General features: G+C 39.4%; 1 protein-coding gene across 2 annotated transcripts in view; it reads right to left on the bottom strand.

The window, feature by feature from the left end:
- LOC121529508 (ankyrin repeat and fibronectin type-III domain-containing protein 1-like) overlaps positions 1 to 15,310 on the bottom strand; it is a 58,537-nt gene that overhangs the window by 39,234 nt on the left and 3,993 nt on the right. The window contains exons 3-6 of one of the 2 annotated variants that reach the window (XM_041817423.1): positions 13,278 to 13,394; positions 4,661 to 5,021; positions 4,097 to 4,364; positions 1,581 to 1,781 (exon numbers count right to left, since the gene is read on the bottom strand). In XM_041817423.1, coding sequence (XP_041673357.1) covers positions 1,581 to 1,781; positions 4,097 to 4,364; positions 4,661 to 4,822 — 631 coding nt within the window. In that variant the 5' untranslated portion in view covers positions 4,823 to 5,021; positions 13,278 to 13,394. Of the gene's footprint in view, positions 1 to 1,580; positions 1,782 to 4,096; positions 4,365 to 4,660; positions 5,022 to 13,277; positions 13,413 to 15,310 lie in introns of those variants that run through there. The other variant, XM_041817424.1, reaches the window with a different exon arrangement.

The following is a 15,310-nucleotide window of genomic DNA, read 5'->3' as shown; positions in this document are numbered from 1 at the left end:
TCTATACCTTATTTTCTCTTTTGCCTGCCACAGGGACTTTAGATGGAAATTAGCTAGAAAGCTATAATCTGGTGCAGAGCATCTCTACTCTGATGAGTTTAATGTTTTTTTCTGTACATGGTCCTTGATAAATAAAAGTAATAATAAAAGTAATAATATAAGATATATTTGCACATCTCCCAGCATGAAATTAAGCCACCAATAACCTCAACCATTCAAACACTATGGCAACCCTAGCCTGTCATATAGCTGAAGTGTGAATGTCTTCTGAGAAAAGTCCTTCTCTTCCTAAATGTTTTCAATGAGAGCTTTCCCAGATGACTGCAACGCAATGGAGATATGAAACAGTCCATCTGGCATGTCAAATTATGGCCATTCATCTGGAGCAAGCAGTTCAGATTGAAGCTTTGCAAGATGGACATGCCTGCTGACAGACATGGAATCTGGCCAATCCATCGAACGCATGTTTACAAATCTGCAGGATAATGCTCAGCAAACTGAAGACCTGTTATTGTTACAGCTGGCTAAACACTGATGATTTCAGGCCTGATATTTTTGCTGAGTATTTGTCAAAATACAACTCAAGTCTGGTGTCAATACTGTGTATTTACTGCTTTACATTCAGTCAGAGCCTCCTCAGTCTGATGTTTGATGTTTCTGATTCCAGATCAGGCTGCCCCCAACAAAATAACTGCAGTAGTGGGAAATAGCAGGTGCAATAAGCTAGCAGACCTGGAATGGTCGAGTGGAGCATTGCCAGCTGACAACACTGAGCATCCACCATGTTCGTTTTTTCTTTCAAAGTCATGAATAATCACACAAGTTTCTGTGAGATCTCATGTCTGTGGAATCATGGTGGTGAAATCTCTGCTACAAACAGTTAGTGTGGGATTTCATGGTCTGGTTAAATCCTCTAGCATGCACATTTGGAGACTTATAATGTCAAAAAACATTTGAAACTATCCCTAAATCCCCAGTCTCCCATGTTGGTTAAAACAAGAAAATTTTCTAGTGCGCAGCCATCCAAAAATAAAAGAAAATCCAGGTTGATATTGTTGTAGTAATCCAGATTGACGCCTCTGTTTAACTTAATATTTACGGTTAACTCAGCCTCACCAGACATAGATGAACTGGCCCTCTACTGGGGAATGGAAAGAAGAAATGACCGTGTTTGTTTTACAAACTCCACTATGCTTCTAATCTGAACATATGCTCACTCCTAAAATTTTAATTGCACTGTAAGAAATGCAGTGCACAGAAAATAAACTATTGGGTGTAAGCCATGGTATGCTTGCTTTACTTGAACTACAAAAAGTCAGTGATCATCAAGTCAGTGAAAACAGATATTGTTTTCACACAGCAGGGGAGGAATGCTGAGATTGGGTCAGAAGTGATGGAGGGGTTCTGCAGGGGAAAGATGGGAAAAATGAAGTTGTACTTTGTTGTGATGGAGTTCATAGAGGACAGAAAATTTCATTTATCTCAAGCAAGAAAAGACGGGGAATAAAAAGGGCCTGTGACCTATTTGTGTCCAGAGCTGTAGTCTATTAAATGCCACAGACTGACCCCAGACCACTGACCTGTGTTTTGAAAGTTCTCTCTCATCCGGCAGTACAGCTGCAGCCTGAGGCTCCACAGGCGGATGTGTCTGTGGACGTCAGCCTGTGCCTGAGGTCCCGTCCCTGCTTTCTTTAACAACTCCTTCTTCTTCTCTTCCACTCGTTTCTCCGCAAGTGACACCAGAGAATCCAGCTTCAGCTCCCACTCTGCTGGTCGGCACACTGAGAGCAGAAATAATTGAGAAGATGGAGCAAAATAAAGAGCAACAGTTGTTACAATATTGGAATAATAAACTCTATTATGATATTAGTAAAAATGAAAGACATCCAAATGTATTTGATACCACTGCAAACAAAAAAGGAGCCTGAGGCATTGAATATTGTAAAACATCTTTTTTGTAACCACTAAAAATTGTACATCGCCAATGTGTTGGTGATCATATCATAAGTTATTCGATCGTGTCACATTGCATGGTGTCATATGGTATGTGTGGTTTACAGCTGTGATGGTGATGCGTGCATGCACATAGTCACATTGCAGACCGTGCAGTGTTAGTTACAGTACATGAGGCACTTCATACTGCTACTCTTCTGCACTGTGTGGAGCAATACAAACATGAGCTTTCTTGTTTTATGAATCTACAAGAAAGGTTTATTTGCTATACCCATCACAAGTCAGAGAACCAACCGCTGCACATACAGAGTCTGTGTATCTACTGCATGTAAAAACCCACAGGTGACACTGCTATTACACAGGCTGATGCTCAGTGAAGTGAGGTAAATCTTAAGTAGTTTCTCCCCTATCAGCAGGATGTCCCGGTTCTCATTTATTAGGCTGCGGCCTGTTAACAGCACAGACATGTGGATCATTTATACCTTAAAAGTCCAGGTGTGTGCTGCAGCGTGTGATGGTCACAGCTGCTGAGTATGGTGAGCAGCCGGTTAATCAATAGTTATAATGACAGAGCTGATGGTGGAGATGAAACATAATGTTGAAACATCAGCCACACCTGTTAATTACTGAATTCAGGTGTTTCAATCAGACACATTACCACAGGTCTGCACCTAGCCATGCGGTCTCCATTTGCAAACATTTGTAAGCCTAAATGGGTCGTTCTGAAGAGATCTGTGACTTCAAGCGTGGTACTGTGATGGATGGCACCTTAGCAATGAGACATTTTATGAAATGTCATCCTTGCAGGATATTCCACTGTAAGTGATATTATTAGAATGTGGAAGAGTTTAGAAACAACAGCAACTCAAGCTCAATGCCAAGTGTTGATCGTAGCCTGCCATGTCGTATTGTATTGATTTGTATCCTACTGTGCTGAATGCTCCTAAATGATATTGTACTGTATCGTCTCATGAGTCCCAGAGTTGTTCCCATCCTGATACCAGTATCGGAAACACGTCCAATACTGCTTAAAATGCAGGTATTGGTATCAGCAAGTACAAGGGTTTATGCACCCTTCCAATACCGTTTGGTTTAACTAGCCATGCTAAATGTTAGCTCTAGAAATCGGAAATCATTTCTTCTTCGATGCTGGAAGATATTGTATGCACGAGCTACCGTTTTTAGAGCAGCGAAGAAGAACCAAAGGACCTGTTGATGCAGCAAGAATAGTGGCTGTGTGACAGTTTTTCAGACCAGTGGTTCTTCCAGACCAGTGCTGTTGTACATGACAAGAAGTGACACAGCTTATCAAAAGTTAAATAACTTTTGAACCATAAATCGCTGCCTCTTTCTTGTTTTTCCTCTTGAAGCTAGCAGTTGTACTTTCCCATTGGCACGATCGATGCCTTTGAATCTCGTGTGGCAGCATTTTCAGCGAGGCTGGAACTCATGTGACTTTCCGGGACTATAATGATTTAATCCACACCAGTAAACCCAATATTGAACGCCTTTTTATCTATTTTAATCCAATTACGAAAAGCTTTTACCGCTAACTTGAATGCTAAGCGTCATATTGTTTACCCCTTGTGAGCCAATAGCAACTTTAGAGTCACAGAGAAGCTGTACATTATGATTCTTTTTGTTGAGTCATAGTCTAAGTCAAATAAAGGTCTAAAATAATGTGCTAGTCTGCACGGGCAGTCCAGAAAGTTCACACTGGTATCAGACTGGTACTTGTTACTGGCTGATACTCAAAACCTTGGTATTGGAATCATATTGGGAAGGAAAACATGTATGGAAACATCTCTACTTTGCATTCTATCATATCATATTTTATCCTGCTGTACTGTATACTACTGAATTGTATCATATCATACTGTACCGTGTCATATGCTATTGAATGGTAACCTCTCCTATCCCATCATTTCCAAATGTATCATACTATATTGCATTATATCTAATTTTATTATATCATGTCTTCTTGCATTGCATTGCATCCTGTCATACTGATTGGTCATTGACAGATATTCTTTTTTTATGGACATATGGTTTGTAAAACATAAAAAATTCTGACAACCTTAGAAAGAAACAAATTCAGAACATAATTTTCATTGGATTAAAGCAAAAAAAAGATAACACTCACAAACAGGGTTATGTCTTGCTCCTGCCTTCGCCAACACATGCAGAAGAGGGGAATTGTGGGTAAGCGCAGCCACGTCTAGGGGGACCAGGCCTTGATCGCTCACTCGGTTCACCCCTTTCTCCCTCTCTCGCTCCCAGTCCTTGGTCTTCTTCTCTCCTCTCTCCCACATGCTTCCCCCTCCTCCCCCACAGTTGGTGTGGTCTCTGGACAGCAGGCTTTGCACGGCCAGAGTATCTTCATTTTCCACTGCCTCCCACAGGGACATGTACTAATGGGGAGCAGGGGAGAGGGCGCAGAATGAGGGGGGAATACAGAGGGAGAGAGATCACAGAGTAGAAGAGTTTTCATTTTCTGAGGCTGCTGCAAAAAGAAAGAGGCACTGGACGAGACAACAATATAGGGCACATAAATCTTATCATAAATCAGAGCAGCACTCTCCCCTTGGATAATGCAGTGATAGTAACTGAGTCAGCACAGGGTGTCTGACTGAGAATTTAAAAAGGAAACCCAGCCAGAGGGCAGGAAAGCATTTGACACAAAGTGACCACTAAAAAATTCTCTTACAGCATCTGCAGACTTGCTGAGGTGTTTGGGCGTGTCAGTCTCCCCGGCAACAGATGACTCTCCACCCCTCAGTCTGACGGACAGGTTTCTATATATGCGTTTAGGCGAGACGGGACCCAGAGAGCGCCGGCGCTGGGGAGGATTCCTCATGGATACAGACATGGCAGAAAAGAGAAGAGAACAGGAAGAGAGGGGAGAGCTGAGGAAAGTCTTTAGAAAGAAAGGTTAGCTCATGGAAAGAAAGATTACGATCTTTAGCCTAAAATAAGAGCAATACAGAGGGAAGACAGGAGGAGAAAAGTGACATCTTAAACAGAAAAGAAGAAGAACAGGAGCAGAAAGGATGGACGTCATTAGACACCTGGATAAGGGAGAAAAACAGGAAACAAGAGAGAAGCTCTCAGTTTCTTTTACAGGAGAGGCAATTTTCTGCAGACTTTAACACTTCTGTTCTGTGGGTGGATAAATGAATAACAGTTACAATGTCTGCAAATAAAAAAGCCATTTATTTTTGTGCCTCTTACTACAAAAAATCAATTAATAGCCTCGACTTTCATTTCCTTTGGTCTATAAAATGACCATGCCTTTACTTATTTTTAAACTAAACCCAAGCACAGTGAGACTCTGATATTTCTAAGTTTACACCACAAAGAAAAATCAACTGTTTACAAATTAGTACATCAATAAATAATTTTTTTACAAATCTTTATTTTTAGCTTTCTATTGTTGTTCACAATACTAGAGTAACACTGATATGATTATAGTAAAAGTCAAAGATATCAACTTGATACCACTGCAACAAAATCAGACGTCCTACACAACCAATACCAGGTCATTTCTTGCTTTTAGAGGGCACATATTTTACCCCTTTGAGACAAGTTTATATTGGTCTCACATACCTGTGAAGTCTGTTGCTGAGAAAAACCTCCAGTTTTGGATATTAGATTTGATGATTTCAGCATAAATGTCGGCAAATGAGAATGTTTATTCCACATTTGACTAATTGTATGCATCTTTGGATGGCATCTGCTGACCCCTTCTCATCTGCAATTTCCACAAACAGCGTCTGCACCATGATTTGCCATGCAAATTGCTCCCTCTCTAGTCTATCAGAGCAGTTCGACTTCCCCCCCAGTCCAGCATCAGTCCCTGAATCGCCACTCCACTGTGCTTTGTTGGAGATATGCTACAGGTCTATTTTGAGCGCTGGCCACTGCCAAACTTCATCAATTCTTGTCGATCAGAAAGCTCCAAACAGGAAGTCAAAAGCGTACACAACACAATGCATGGACTTCCGATCATAAATCACCACTATATCAACATCACGTCTCATCCTGCAGCGAGAGCAAAGGGTCACTGAGAGGTCAGTGGGTCACAGAGCTACAACGCCACCATTGATGAGAAAATGTAAACTTTTGAGGACATTTAGCCAAAAAATTTTTACATAAAACCACAGATCCTTTAAGCAAACATTAACCTTTTAACTTCTTAATGTACTCACCCAATGGCGAAGCAATAATATCATGGACTTGCACTAGAATGGATGAACAATTAACCTCAAAAGGTAAAATAATCTGCTGTTGACCAACTATTCCTGCGTGAACTCACAGTACTCCCGTGACCTCTGCCTGCCGTGGCGCAGCGCACTACACACGCTTCCAGTGGGGTCGCTCGCCCTAGATCGGAGCAAAACCGTGGCACTGTGGCGCAGATGTTCCATGTGGAAGTTGCGGGTCAGTGTCTTGCGACCCCCAAGAGGATCACAACCCCTGTTCTAGCAAGCCTAGAACTTGGGTGACTTTCCGGGGCATTTAAAGAATAAACACACAAGTAACTAGGGCTGAATGATTTGAGAAAATAATCTAATAATCTTGCCATTTTCTCCCCCAACAGGTTCCTCATCTTTTGTATTATTTAACAAAAATAAGCAATAAATTATTCTATATTATAACCAAAGAAAAACTAGATAAATCAAACTAGGGATGACAAAAAAAGTCATATTGTGATTTTGGCTCATATAGCAAATTTGACACCGATTGCTATACTGAAGGGACAATAATTTTTTCATGTTATTCTCATTTTTATTAAGAAAATCATATTCACCAACCAGACAAGTAGGATTTTACTAAACTACTTTGGAAAACAATTATATACAAGCACATTGTGTAGAGCAGGAAATTTCTGCTGCAAAAAAGTTGTATCAAATCGGTATTTTGACACATTTCAGGGTAAAAAAAAGAAAACATTGCACTGTCTGCGTTTTGACAATTGCAGCAGGTCAAACTGCAATTTAATCTAATTGTCGATCAATTGCCCAGCCCTACCAGTAACTGATATTGAATATCTTTTTTTCATTTTTAGATCCATTTTTTCATTCACTGCTGCCACTAGCTTAGCATTAGCCACCATACTGCTCTCCAACAATGGATTTCACATGGGCTGTGACAACCAATGACATGCTGGTCAGTTGTGGTGTTTTGCTTTGCCAAACTGTGCATGTCTTTAAGACAGCCTGAATAGCTCAAAATGAAGAGAAGAAGAGACAGAGAGCCTGTGATGCTGCCCTCTGTGTCACTGCAGACAGGAACCGCCAATTCAAGACTTTTTGTCACAGAATTATTATTTTTCCCACTCTTTGGTCCTCAAGAGATGAGAAGACAAGTTTGTGCAAAAAAAAAAAGTCTTAGTCATTATTGTTCACTGTGTGCCACACATAAAAATCTTGTCATTATAGTCCCATAATTTTTCTAAATTCCAGTAACATTACTGCAGCACACATATTCTTAACCCCCAGGTTATCCTGAAATAAAAAAGGATGTTTAAAGCTTGTCTGTGCATCGCAGGTTTGATGTTTTACTTTTTTGAGACAATAAGTCCAGGCGACACAATGGTTATGAAGCTTGGGGCTCATTGCGTTAAATAGGTCATATTTTGAGTCAGATAGTTGATGGCTGTTTGGCACCAACTTCTAGGTGTTAATGGCATCACTACTAAGACTTTATTTGTAGCGTACAGCAGTAGGAAGCTTTCTTCAACCACTAGAGGATGATTTAATGAGTGTGACATGACACAAAAGCTATGAATAGTATCCTGTCATATCAGATTGTATTCTTGATAAGATTCATTGTCAAATCTGACAATCTTGGAAGGTTTCCTTTGGCTCCTCATATTGTTGCACAATAGTGCTCTCTTTTTAGATTAAAAACAGAACTTTAGGTACTTTTTCATCCTTAAACAGCTCATTTTCAAACATGCTGTATCACTAGGTATGAGAGTATCTACAATGGTGATGAAAACCTCATCTGCTTTGCAAACCTGCTGCACTGTGGAGACAGGAAATAACTCCTGTTAATGTAATTGCCGAGGAATTATGGATCACAGAGTATTTGTTGTTTTAGCTGTGTCTTGTTGCCTTTTGATCCACAGCCATCTCCACTCCTAACCCATAGGCAGCTCTAACCAACCCCCTTCATTTATTTACCAAAACCTGCAGCAACTCCAGGCTTGTAAAAGGGACTAGGCCTTAAATTAGAATGGGCATTTATAGGACGTTTTACAGTATTCTCCCTTCTGTTCTTCTTTTTACACTCTTTTGTAAGGCATGGGTTTACTCTGAATAGAGTCTAAGCACACAATAGAGACTGTGCTATCAATCTAATGGAGTGAAGAGAAGTAATCTCATGAAGAGGAGCTAAAATCACGTCCTGATAATAAATATGAATCTCCTTGAAGTTCAAAAATCCATCATCACCACTGCAGTAATTATGGTTCTTTATCAAATCCATTGCTGTTTTAATGTCACAATCGCTCATTTTTGTGCTTGGAAATCTCCATAATTTTATTTTCAACACTTGAGGCAAAATGCAGCCTGCCTGCTTTCTCTCCCTTTTCTATTCAAGTCCTCTTTTCCTTCACAATGCCTCTTTTTCTTTTCACATTTTGTAGTGACTTGCTTTGGTTTGTGTTCCCCGAGCATTCATATCTGAAAACCATCTTTGTGATGAGGACTCCACAAACTTCATCATCTTTCTCTCTCCGAACACTAAGAGGGCTTGGATTTCAGAGTTTCTTTTCACTTTTGTGTCTAACAAGTTGACTCAAGCTGTTCTGAGTGGCTCACTATCCTCGTGTGAAAGCAGATCCTCCCTCGGTGCGAGCTGAGGACAGAATAAAAAGAATACAAAGCTGCTACCTCGCTGTGTGGCTCAGAGTGTTAACAGTACCTGCACTGTCTACATGCTGGGATGCAGGATTACTGTATAGGGGTAATACCTGTCATTGTTATTGGTTCCCATGTTTGTTTATTATGTCTTACATCAGGAGTGGAAAGTGCTGATGGAACAGTTGAGAGAGGAGATTAGCTTCGCTGTTTGACGGTGCAAAGATGGCAAAACACCTGGGGGGGAGGAATAAAGGTTTGTTGGGGTTTCTACACATCAAATAATCGTATTCAAAACTTTAAATACCTACAGGAAAGTAATTCTTCTTCACAGCTTGTATACACATTACTGAATTTGTAGCCTTTATTTCTTGAAATGTTGATGATTATGGCTTACAGATAACCAAAACCCAAAACTCAGTGTCTCAGGAAAAAAGGATATTACATAAGACCAATGAAAAAAGGATATTTTAAATAGAAATGTAAGGCTTCTGAAAAGTATGTACATTTCTGTGCACTCAATACTTGGTTGGGCCTCCTTCTGCATGAATTACTGCATCAATGCGGCATGAACTTTTTCATGACTTTCTAATTTTTTGAGATGTACCTGTACATATCTTTATTCAGCTTTGTCACGAGATGTGATTCAAGCAAAAATTGAACAATCAGTGCCTGTTTCTATTGACCTTGTAGCGCCACATCATGTAATAACACCCCATTATGTAATAACCCTAACCATAGGACTTAGAGTGGGCTCCAAGGTATGCCCTACCCAACTACCTTGCCCTAACTCTAACTGCTCAGTGACTTATGCTGAAACCTAACCCCCCTTCAGGGCTCTAGACTAAACACCTAACCTTAACCTAGGACGTAAGGTGGGCTCCAGGGTATAACTTACCCTACTACCTTGCCCTAACCCTAACCGCTTAGTGGCTTACAAAATGCGGCGTTATTACATAATGAATTGAAAATGTATTACATTATTACATAATGGGGTGTTATTTTAAATGTGGTGCTACAGACCTGCAACAAAAAAACAGAAGTCCTATATGTGCCAAATAATGGATAATAATCTAGTTTTGATCAGCATAATTGCAGGCAAACTCCTGCACGTGCTCTAAATTGCACAATTATACAAGCAACATTTCTGCCATATGATGTCAGCATTTTTGTGCAGGAATTTGGAGTTAAAATATAAATGAGGATCTGCAATTTTTTTAAATCTTCCAACATAACATTGATTTTTTTCTTATTTTAACTGTCTTTTTGGCTTTTGCCCCTGCATAGGCAGCTCTACCAACCAAGTAGTGCTGCACGATTTGGTAATACTGTGCGAATGCGATGACACTGAGACAATGTTGTGATTTGCAGTAGGTTCACTGCAGTCACATGATTCTGATGATGCATGAATGTCCAATGGGGATCGGGAAGAAGAGGAAAGTCATTACGAATGAATGTGAAGGGAGGAAAGTTAGTACTTTAAAGCTCTAAATGGACCTCTGCACTGCAATTAACATCAGGATATTTCTACATACACTGACTACAATCGCTGCACCAGTGATCATCAACTGGAGGCCAGGGCCCACATCAGGCCCCCCACAGCTTCCCATCCAGCCCCCAGAGGATTATTAAATTCAGAAAATTTCAAAGGGCCAAAATATGTCATACTTTTCTTTAACCTTTTTCTTGATGTTTAAATAAAACCTTAAAACATTACAAACAGAAGCACACTGGTATTTCTGTAATTTGAAATGGAAAACACGTACTTATTATTGTTATCTTGATTAAAGCTGCAGTTTTTCACATCAGTTTTCCTCATAAGGCTCTTTGAGAGTGCAATTTCCCCCTCTGAGAATCTTTACAGAAGATCTGTTTCCTTTATGTGTTTTTGGCCAATAAAAAAACAGCATATTAGCATCGAACTCAGTGGTAGACAAACTGGGAGCTTCAAAAATGTGCAGCTAAAATATCTAAAATATCTCAATCACCCCGTTGTGGCTGACTGATCGAGGGACTGACTCACTATTAAAGGCTAAAAGTTCCGTTCATTTTGGAAGGAAATAATATTTTTACAATCATATGTTAATTAGACAAAAATATTAATTTTATTCAAGTTTATTTCAATGTGCAGCTCCCAAAGCATTGGTCAAGAAAAAGCTGTCATTTCGATTTACCTGGCGTGGAGGTGATCAATATCACAACTTACTCAGTCCTGCAGACCTCGTAGCTTCATCTAGACAGGTAAAGGGAGAAAAGAGTCTAGAGGACTCTTCTACAGAGCTAAGAGGCTAGCTGAGCTCCTTCAACATATAAAAAAATCCTAATTTTGTCACAAACATGCTTTAAATCAAAACTATGACACATTATCAATTAGAAAAATCTTGTGGGCTGAGCTATGGATGCATGATGTGCTGTTCACAAATGAGCCCGTTCTATGAAACGACTCTTTAATGTGATCTGCTGAACTTAGCTCATGTTTGAATGTCAGTTTCCTTTCCTCCATGCTTTATCGTTATTTAATCCACAGTTAAAAAGCCTAACTGGTACCAAATGAAGAGTTTTTTGAGAGCCAAACAACCAGCTCTACTGAGCTGAGCCAAATGATCTGGATCTCTAGTAAGAGATAGGTTTTCTCAACGAGTGAGGCTAGACAGACATCAGCTGAAGAGGCACGGGTAAGATCAGGTCTAATAGATTAACCTGGTCTTTTTCTTCATTCATTATCATTCATTAAACTTTCAAGTGTGCTTTAAGGATTGAAGTTTGTGAATTTGCTCAATAACAAATTTAAACCCTAATTTCTTTATAGCTATTTTGTGTCCCCTCGACTTACCGTCTTAAGGAGTTTGTAAAACTTGGTGGTGCACAGTAAAGCTCTAAGCATCCTTTTTTTAAGGACAACGTGGGCTTCAAGAGTATGTGTGTTGCAGCAATGTCATTTGAATTTAACTTGAGTTTACACACACAGTAAACAATAATGATTAACTGTTTCTCCCATCTCTTGGGGAGTAAAATGTGAAAAAAAATCAATATGTGACAAAAAAGTCTTCAAAATATTCACATATATACAAAAAGTCCTTAAGCCTTTTTGTATTAGCTCTATTTAAACCATTATGCAAAGCAGTTCCTTTCTTCAGAGACACAGAGGGACACATCACAGGCTCCCTTTCTCTCCATCCTGAGCTATCCTGGCCGTCTCCATCCAGAGAGACCGACTCCACCTTAAGGACCTAACTGACCCAAAAGTTGTAGGCTGAAGCTGTAGAGTAATTCCCCTTTTACACTTGAAGCTCTTTAACATTCACCACCAAAAACTGAAATTAATTGAATATATACTAGACAGCATCAAACCATTCACATTTTCTGACAATCTTGTAACCTTTTTAAATCTACCCCTTAGACTTGTAAGAATATTTTTGCCAGAGGGGTCCTATACCATTTATGGAGCACTTAAACTTTCAGTCATCTTACACTGACAAATCTCTGAGAAACTGCAGCAGGAAAATGGGTCATTATTGACTAGATACAGAAGCATAAGTGGAAATATATTCAATATGTCTCAATTATGGCTTCAAACGAAGATGTTTTTTTCATATTTTCTAACTTTTTTGACATCTTAAATATGAATTCCAACGCTTATTGAGACCTATTAAGAGCTGGTGAGATCCCTATTTTACAAACTTTGCTAGTTTTGCAGCTTAAAGAGGAAGAGTTATAGAGTATAGAGTCAGTAAGGCACTGTAAAAACAACTTCTGCTGACCCTTGTGGTTTTGCTGCATCTCCTTTTATCAGTATGTGGTCATTTTTTGTCAGTATGGTGGCCCAGACTGAGAGCAGAGCATGGTTTATATCTGCAGAGTTCATTTTCTGTTTTGTCTTTCTGCTAAATGCTGAGGCTTTAAAGTTCAGCAGTGGATGGAAAATATTTCAATCCCCCCCCGGGAAATAAAGCACTAAAATTACTTCTGTAAATTGGCTATAAATGCCATCACTTTAAAAAGCTATTTTACATGATTAAAAAAGTTTGTTTCCAGTAAAAAAATCATTCTGCACACTCCAGCTTGGTGTCTAATGAGATTTTCAGTGACAGAAATAGGCAAAGGCTAAATAAGTGCTGCAAATGAATGTTTCAGCATGCATGGTTAAATGTGAGCCTGCAGCTTCAGTCACACAAAGTTTCTACGCGCTACAGAGAGCCAAGAGGCGCTTAAATCACACAAAATGTGGAATATTGAAAAGCAATGAGCTCAGTTATGCTGTAACAGGAATTCCACAGGCGTGTGAAACTATGAAAAGTAGACTCTTTAGACTTGGAGCAGGTGAAAAACGCCAAAACGTTCACATATTAAAGTTGAAATTACGGCGCCAAATGAAGCTATGCTTACATCTATATTATTGCGCTTTGACAAAATACGTCGTTACATCAACTTAAGACTAAGTTTGGACTTTTTCCTTACCGTCAGTCAACACTTCCGTCCTCAACAGGTAGTTTCCAGGCGCTTTTTATTCTTGTTTTGTTCAAATGTAATCCATTTCACTGGCGTCAGGGTTTCCCATCTCTGTGTGAAGCTCACCTGAAAGTTAAACCAGAATGAGTTACTAAAGCTAACACACAGGCGCGCACGCGCACAAACACGCACACGACACTCCGCCCTCTTCCTACTTTGCTCAGCAGAAACGAAGAGTCGAGAAATCGTCACACTAGAGTTATAACTACAGAAGTGAAATACATTTTTTCATTTAAAGCGGTTAATACTAAATATAAATGGGATATAAAATAAACTATATCATAGAATCAGAAGCCTAAAATAACCATGAAGATGCTGGGGAAATACTCACCTTGGAAATGAATGAAAGGATGAATTAATAAAAACCTGTTTGACCCTATAGGGAGATTTGTCACGTATGGAGAGCATAAAATCAGAAATGACAAAATATATCAATCCTCTGCACATAATAATAAGTAACAAACTAATAAAATACAACAACAAAATACAAAATTAGGGCTGCCATGTTGTCCATCACTAAATTTGATCCCAAAATACTGCCTGTACACTTCATTTATCAAATATTGCAGTAATGTGTATTTTTTTTCCATTGCTCACTCTGTTTCTGCAACATATTTTAGTAGTAATGTTAAGTTTCTGTAAGTTGTGACTATACAACATTAAAATAATCATACAGATCAGTGATACTCAACACATGGCTCTTTGTGATGATTTGTGGCTCCTTTCTGTCTTAATTTGAAATATAATTCACCCAGAAAACCATAAAAAAGGGAAACTTTGGCCTAAAAAATTACCCATTGCAGGTCACATGATTCAGTTTGTATCTCCAGTTATACAATAGGCTCCAATTGTCAAACTTAATTGTCAACCTTTATTTTTCGTATGTATATTTCCATTTTATTTGCAATTGTTTGCCCCTTTTAATCAATTTTTGCTGCTTTTGGCCCTCTTTTTGCCACGTCTGCCAATTTTTGCCACTTTTATTCTGTTTTTGCCCCTTTTCACCAGTTTTGGCCTTTTGTATCCTGCTTTTTGCAATTTACAGTTTCCCTCTTTTTGCCACGTCAGACCCAATTAAGCTGCCATTTACCATTAAATTACACTTTTTTCTATTTTGCCACTCTTTGCTGCTTTTAGCCCATTTGAGTCACTTTTCACTCTTTTTTGACAGTTTTTTTACTGCTTTTTGACCATGTCCTGCCACTTGTAACTCATTATATTGTCACTTCTCATCACTTTTATGCCTACTTTGCCCTTTTTCACCAATTTTTGCCACTTTTTGACCGTTTTTGCCATCTTTTACTTAGTTTTATTGCCACTTTAAGCCATTTTTTTCACCACTTCAATTGTGGCTATTGCATAGGTATTTTTCAACAATCTGGCTCTTTGGTCCACCAGGGTTGAATAACACTGATATAGACACAAAGACTTTGCCATTTTAAAAATGCTTTTAAGCACATAAAAGCAACCTTAATTCAGACGAGTGTCCAGTGTTTTTGTTCAATTTAAGCAATGGGCTGGAGTTTGCCTGGAACCCTGACCAGTCTCTGAGTCCTTCCCGCTGATAAACACCCCCACAGCATGATGCTGCCACCACCATGCTTCACTGTAGGGATGGTATTGGACAGGTGATAAGCGCTGCCTGGTTTCCTCCACATTTAATGCTTGATTTGAGGGCAAACTTGCTTTCATCAGACTAGAGAATCTTGTTTCCCACAGTCTCAGAGCCTTTCAGGTGCTGTTTTGCAACTTCAGGTGGGCTTTCATTTGTTTTGCATTGAGTAGAGGCATCCGTCCTTCTGGAACTTTGTCCCATCTTCACACAGGATTTCTGGAGCTCAGTCAGAGTGACCATGAGGTTCTTGGTCACCTTGCTTAGTAAGGCCGTTCTCCCCAAATTCCTCAGTTTGGCCAGGCGACCACCCCTTGAAGAAGTCCTGATTGTGCCAAAGTTCTTCAACAGGTGAATGTACTTCTTATCA

This window comes from Cheilinus undulatus, linkage group 21, assembly GCF_018320785.1.
Source record: "Cheilinus undulatus linkage group 21, ASM1832078v1, whole genome shotgun sequence".
NCBI classification, from domain to species: domain Eukaryota; kingdom Metazoa; phylum Chordata; class Actinopteri; order Labriformes; family Labridae; genus Cheilinus; species Cheilinus undulatus.
The sequence above is the reverse complement of the archived record's forward strand: the minus strand, read 5'-3'. Positions and strand labels throughout refer to the sequence as shown.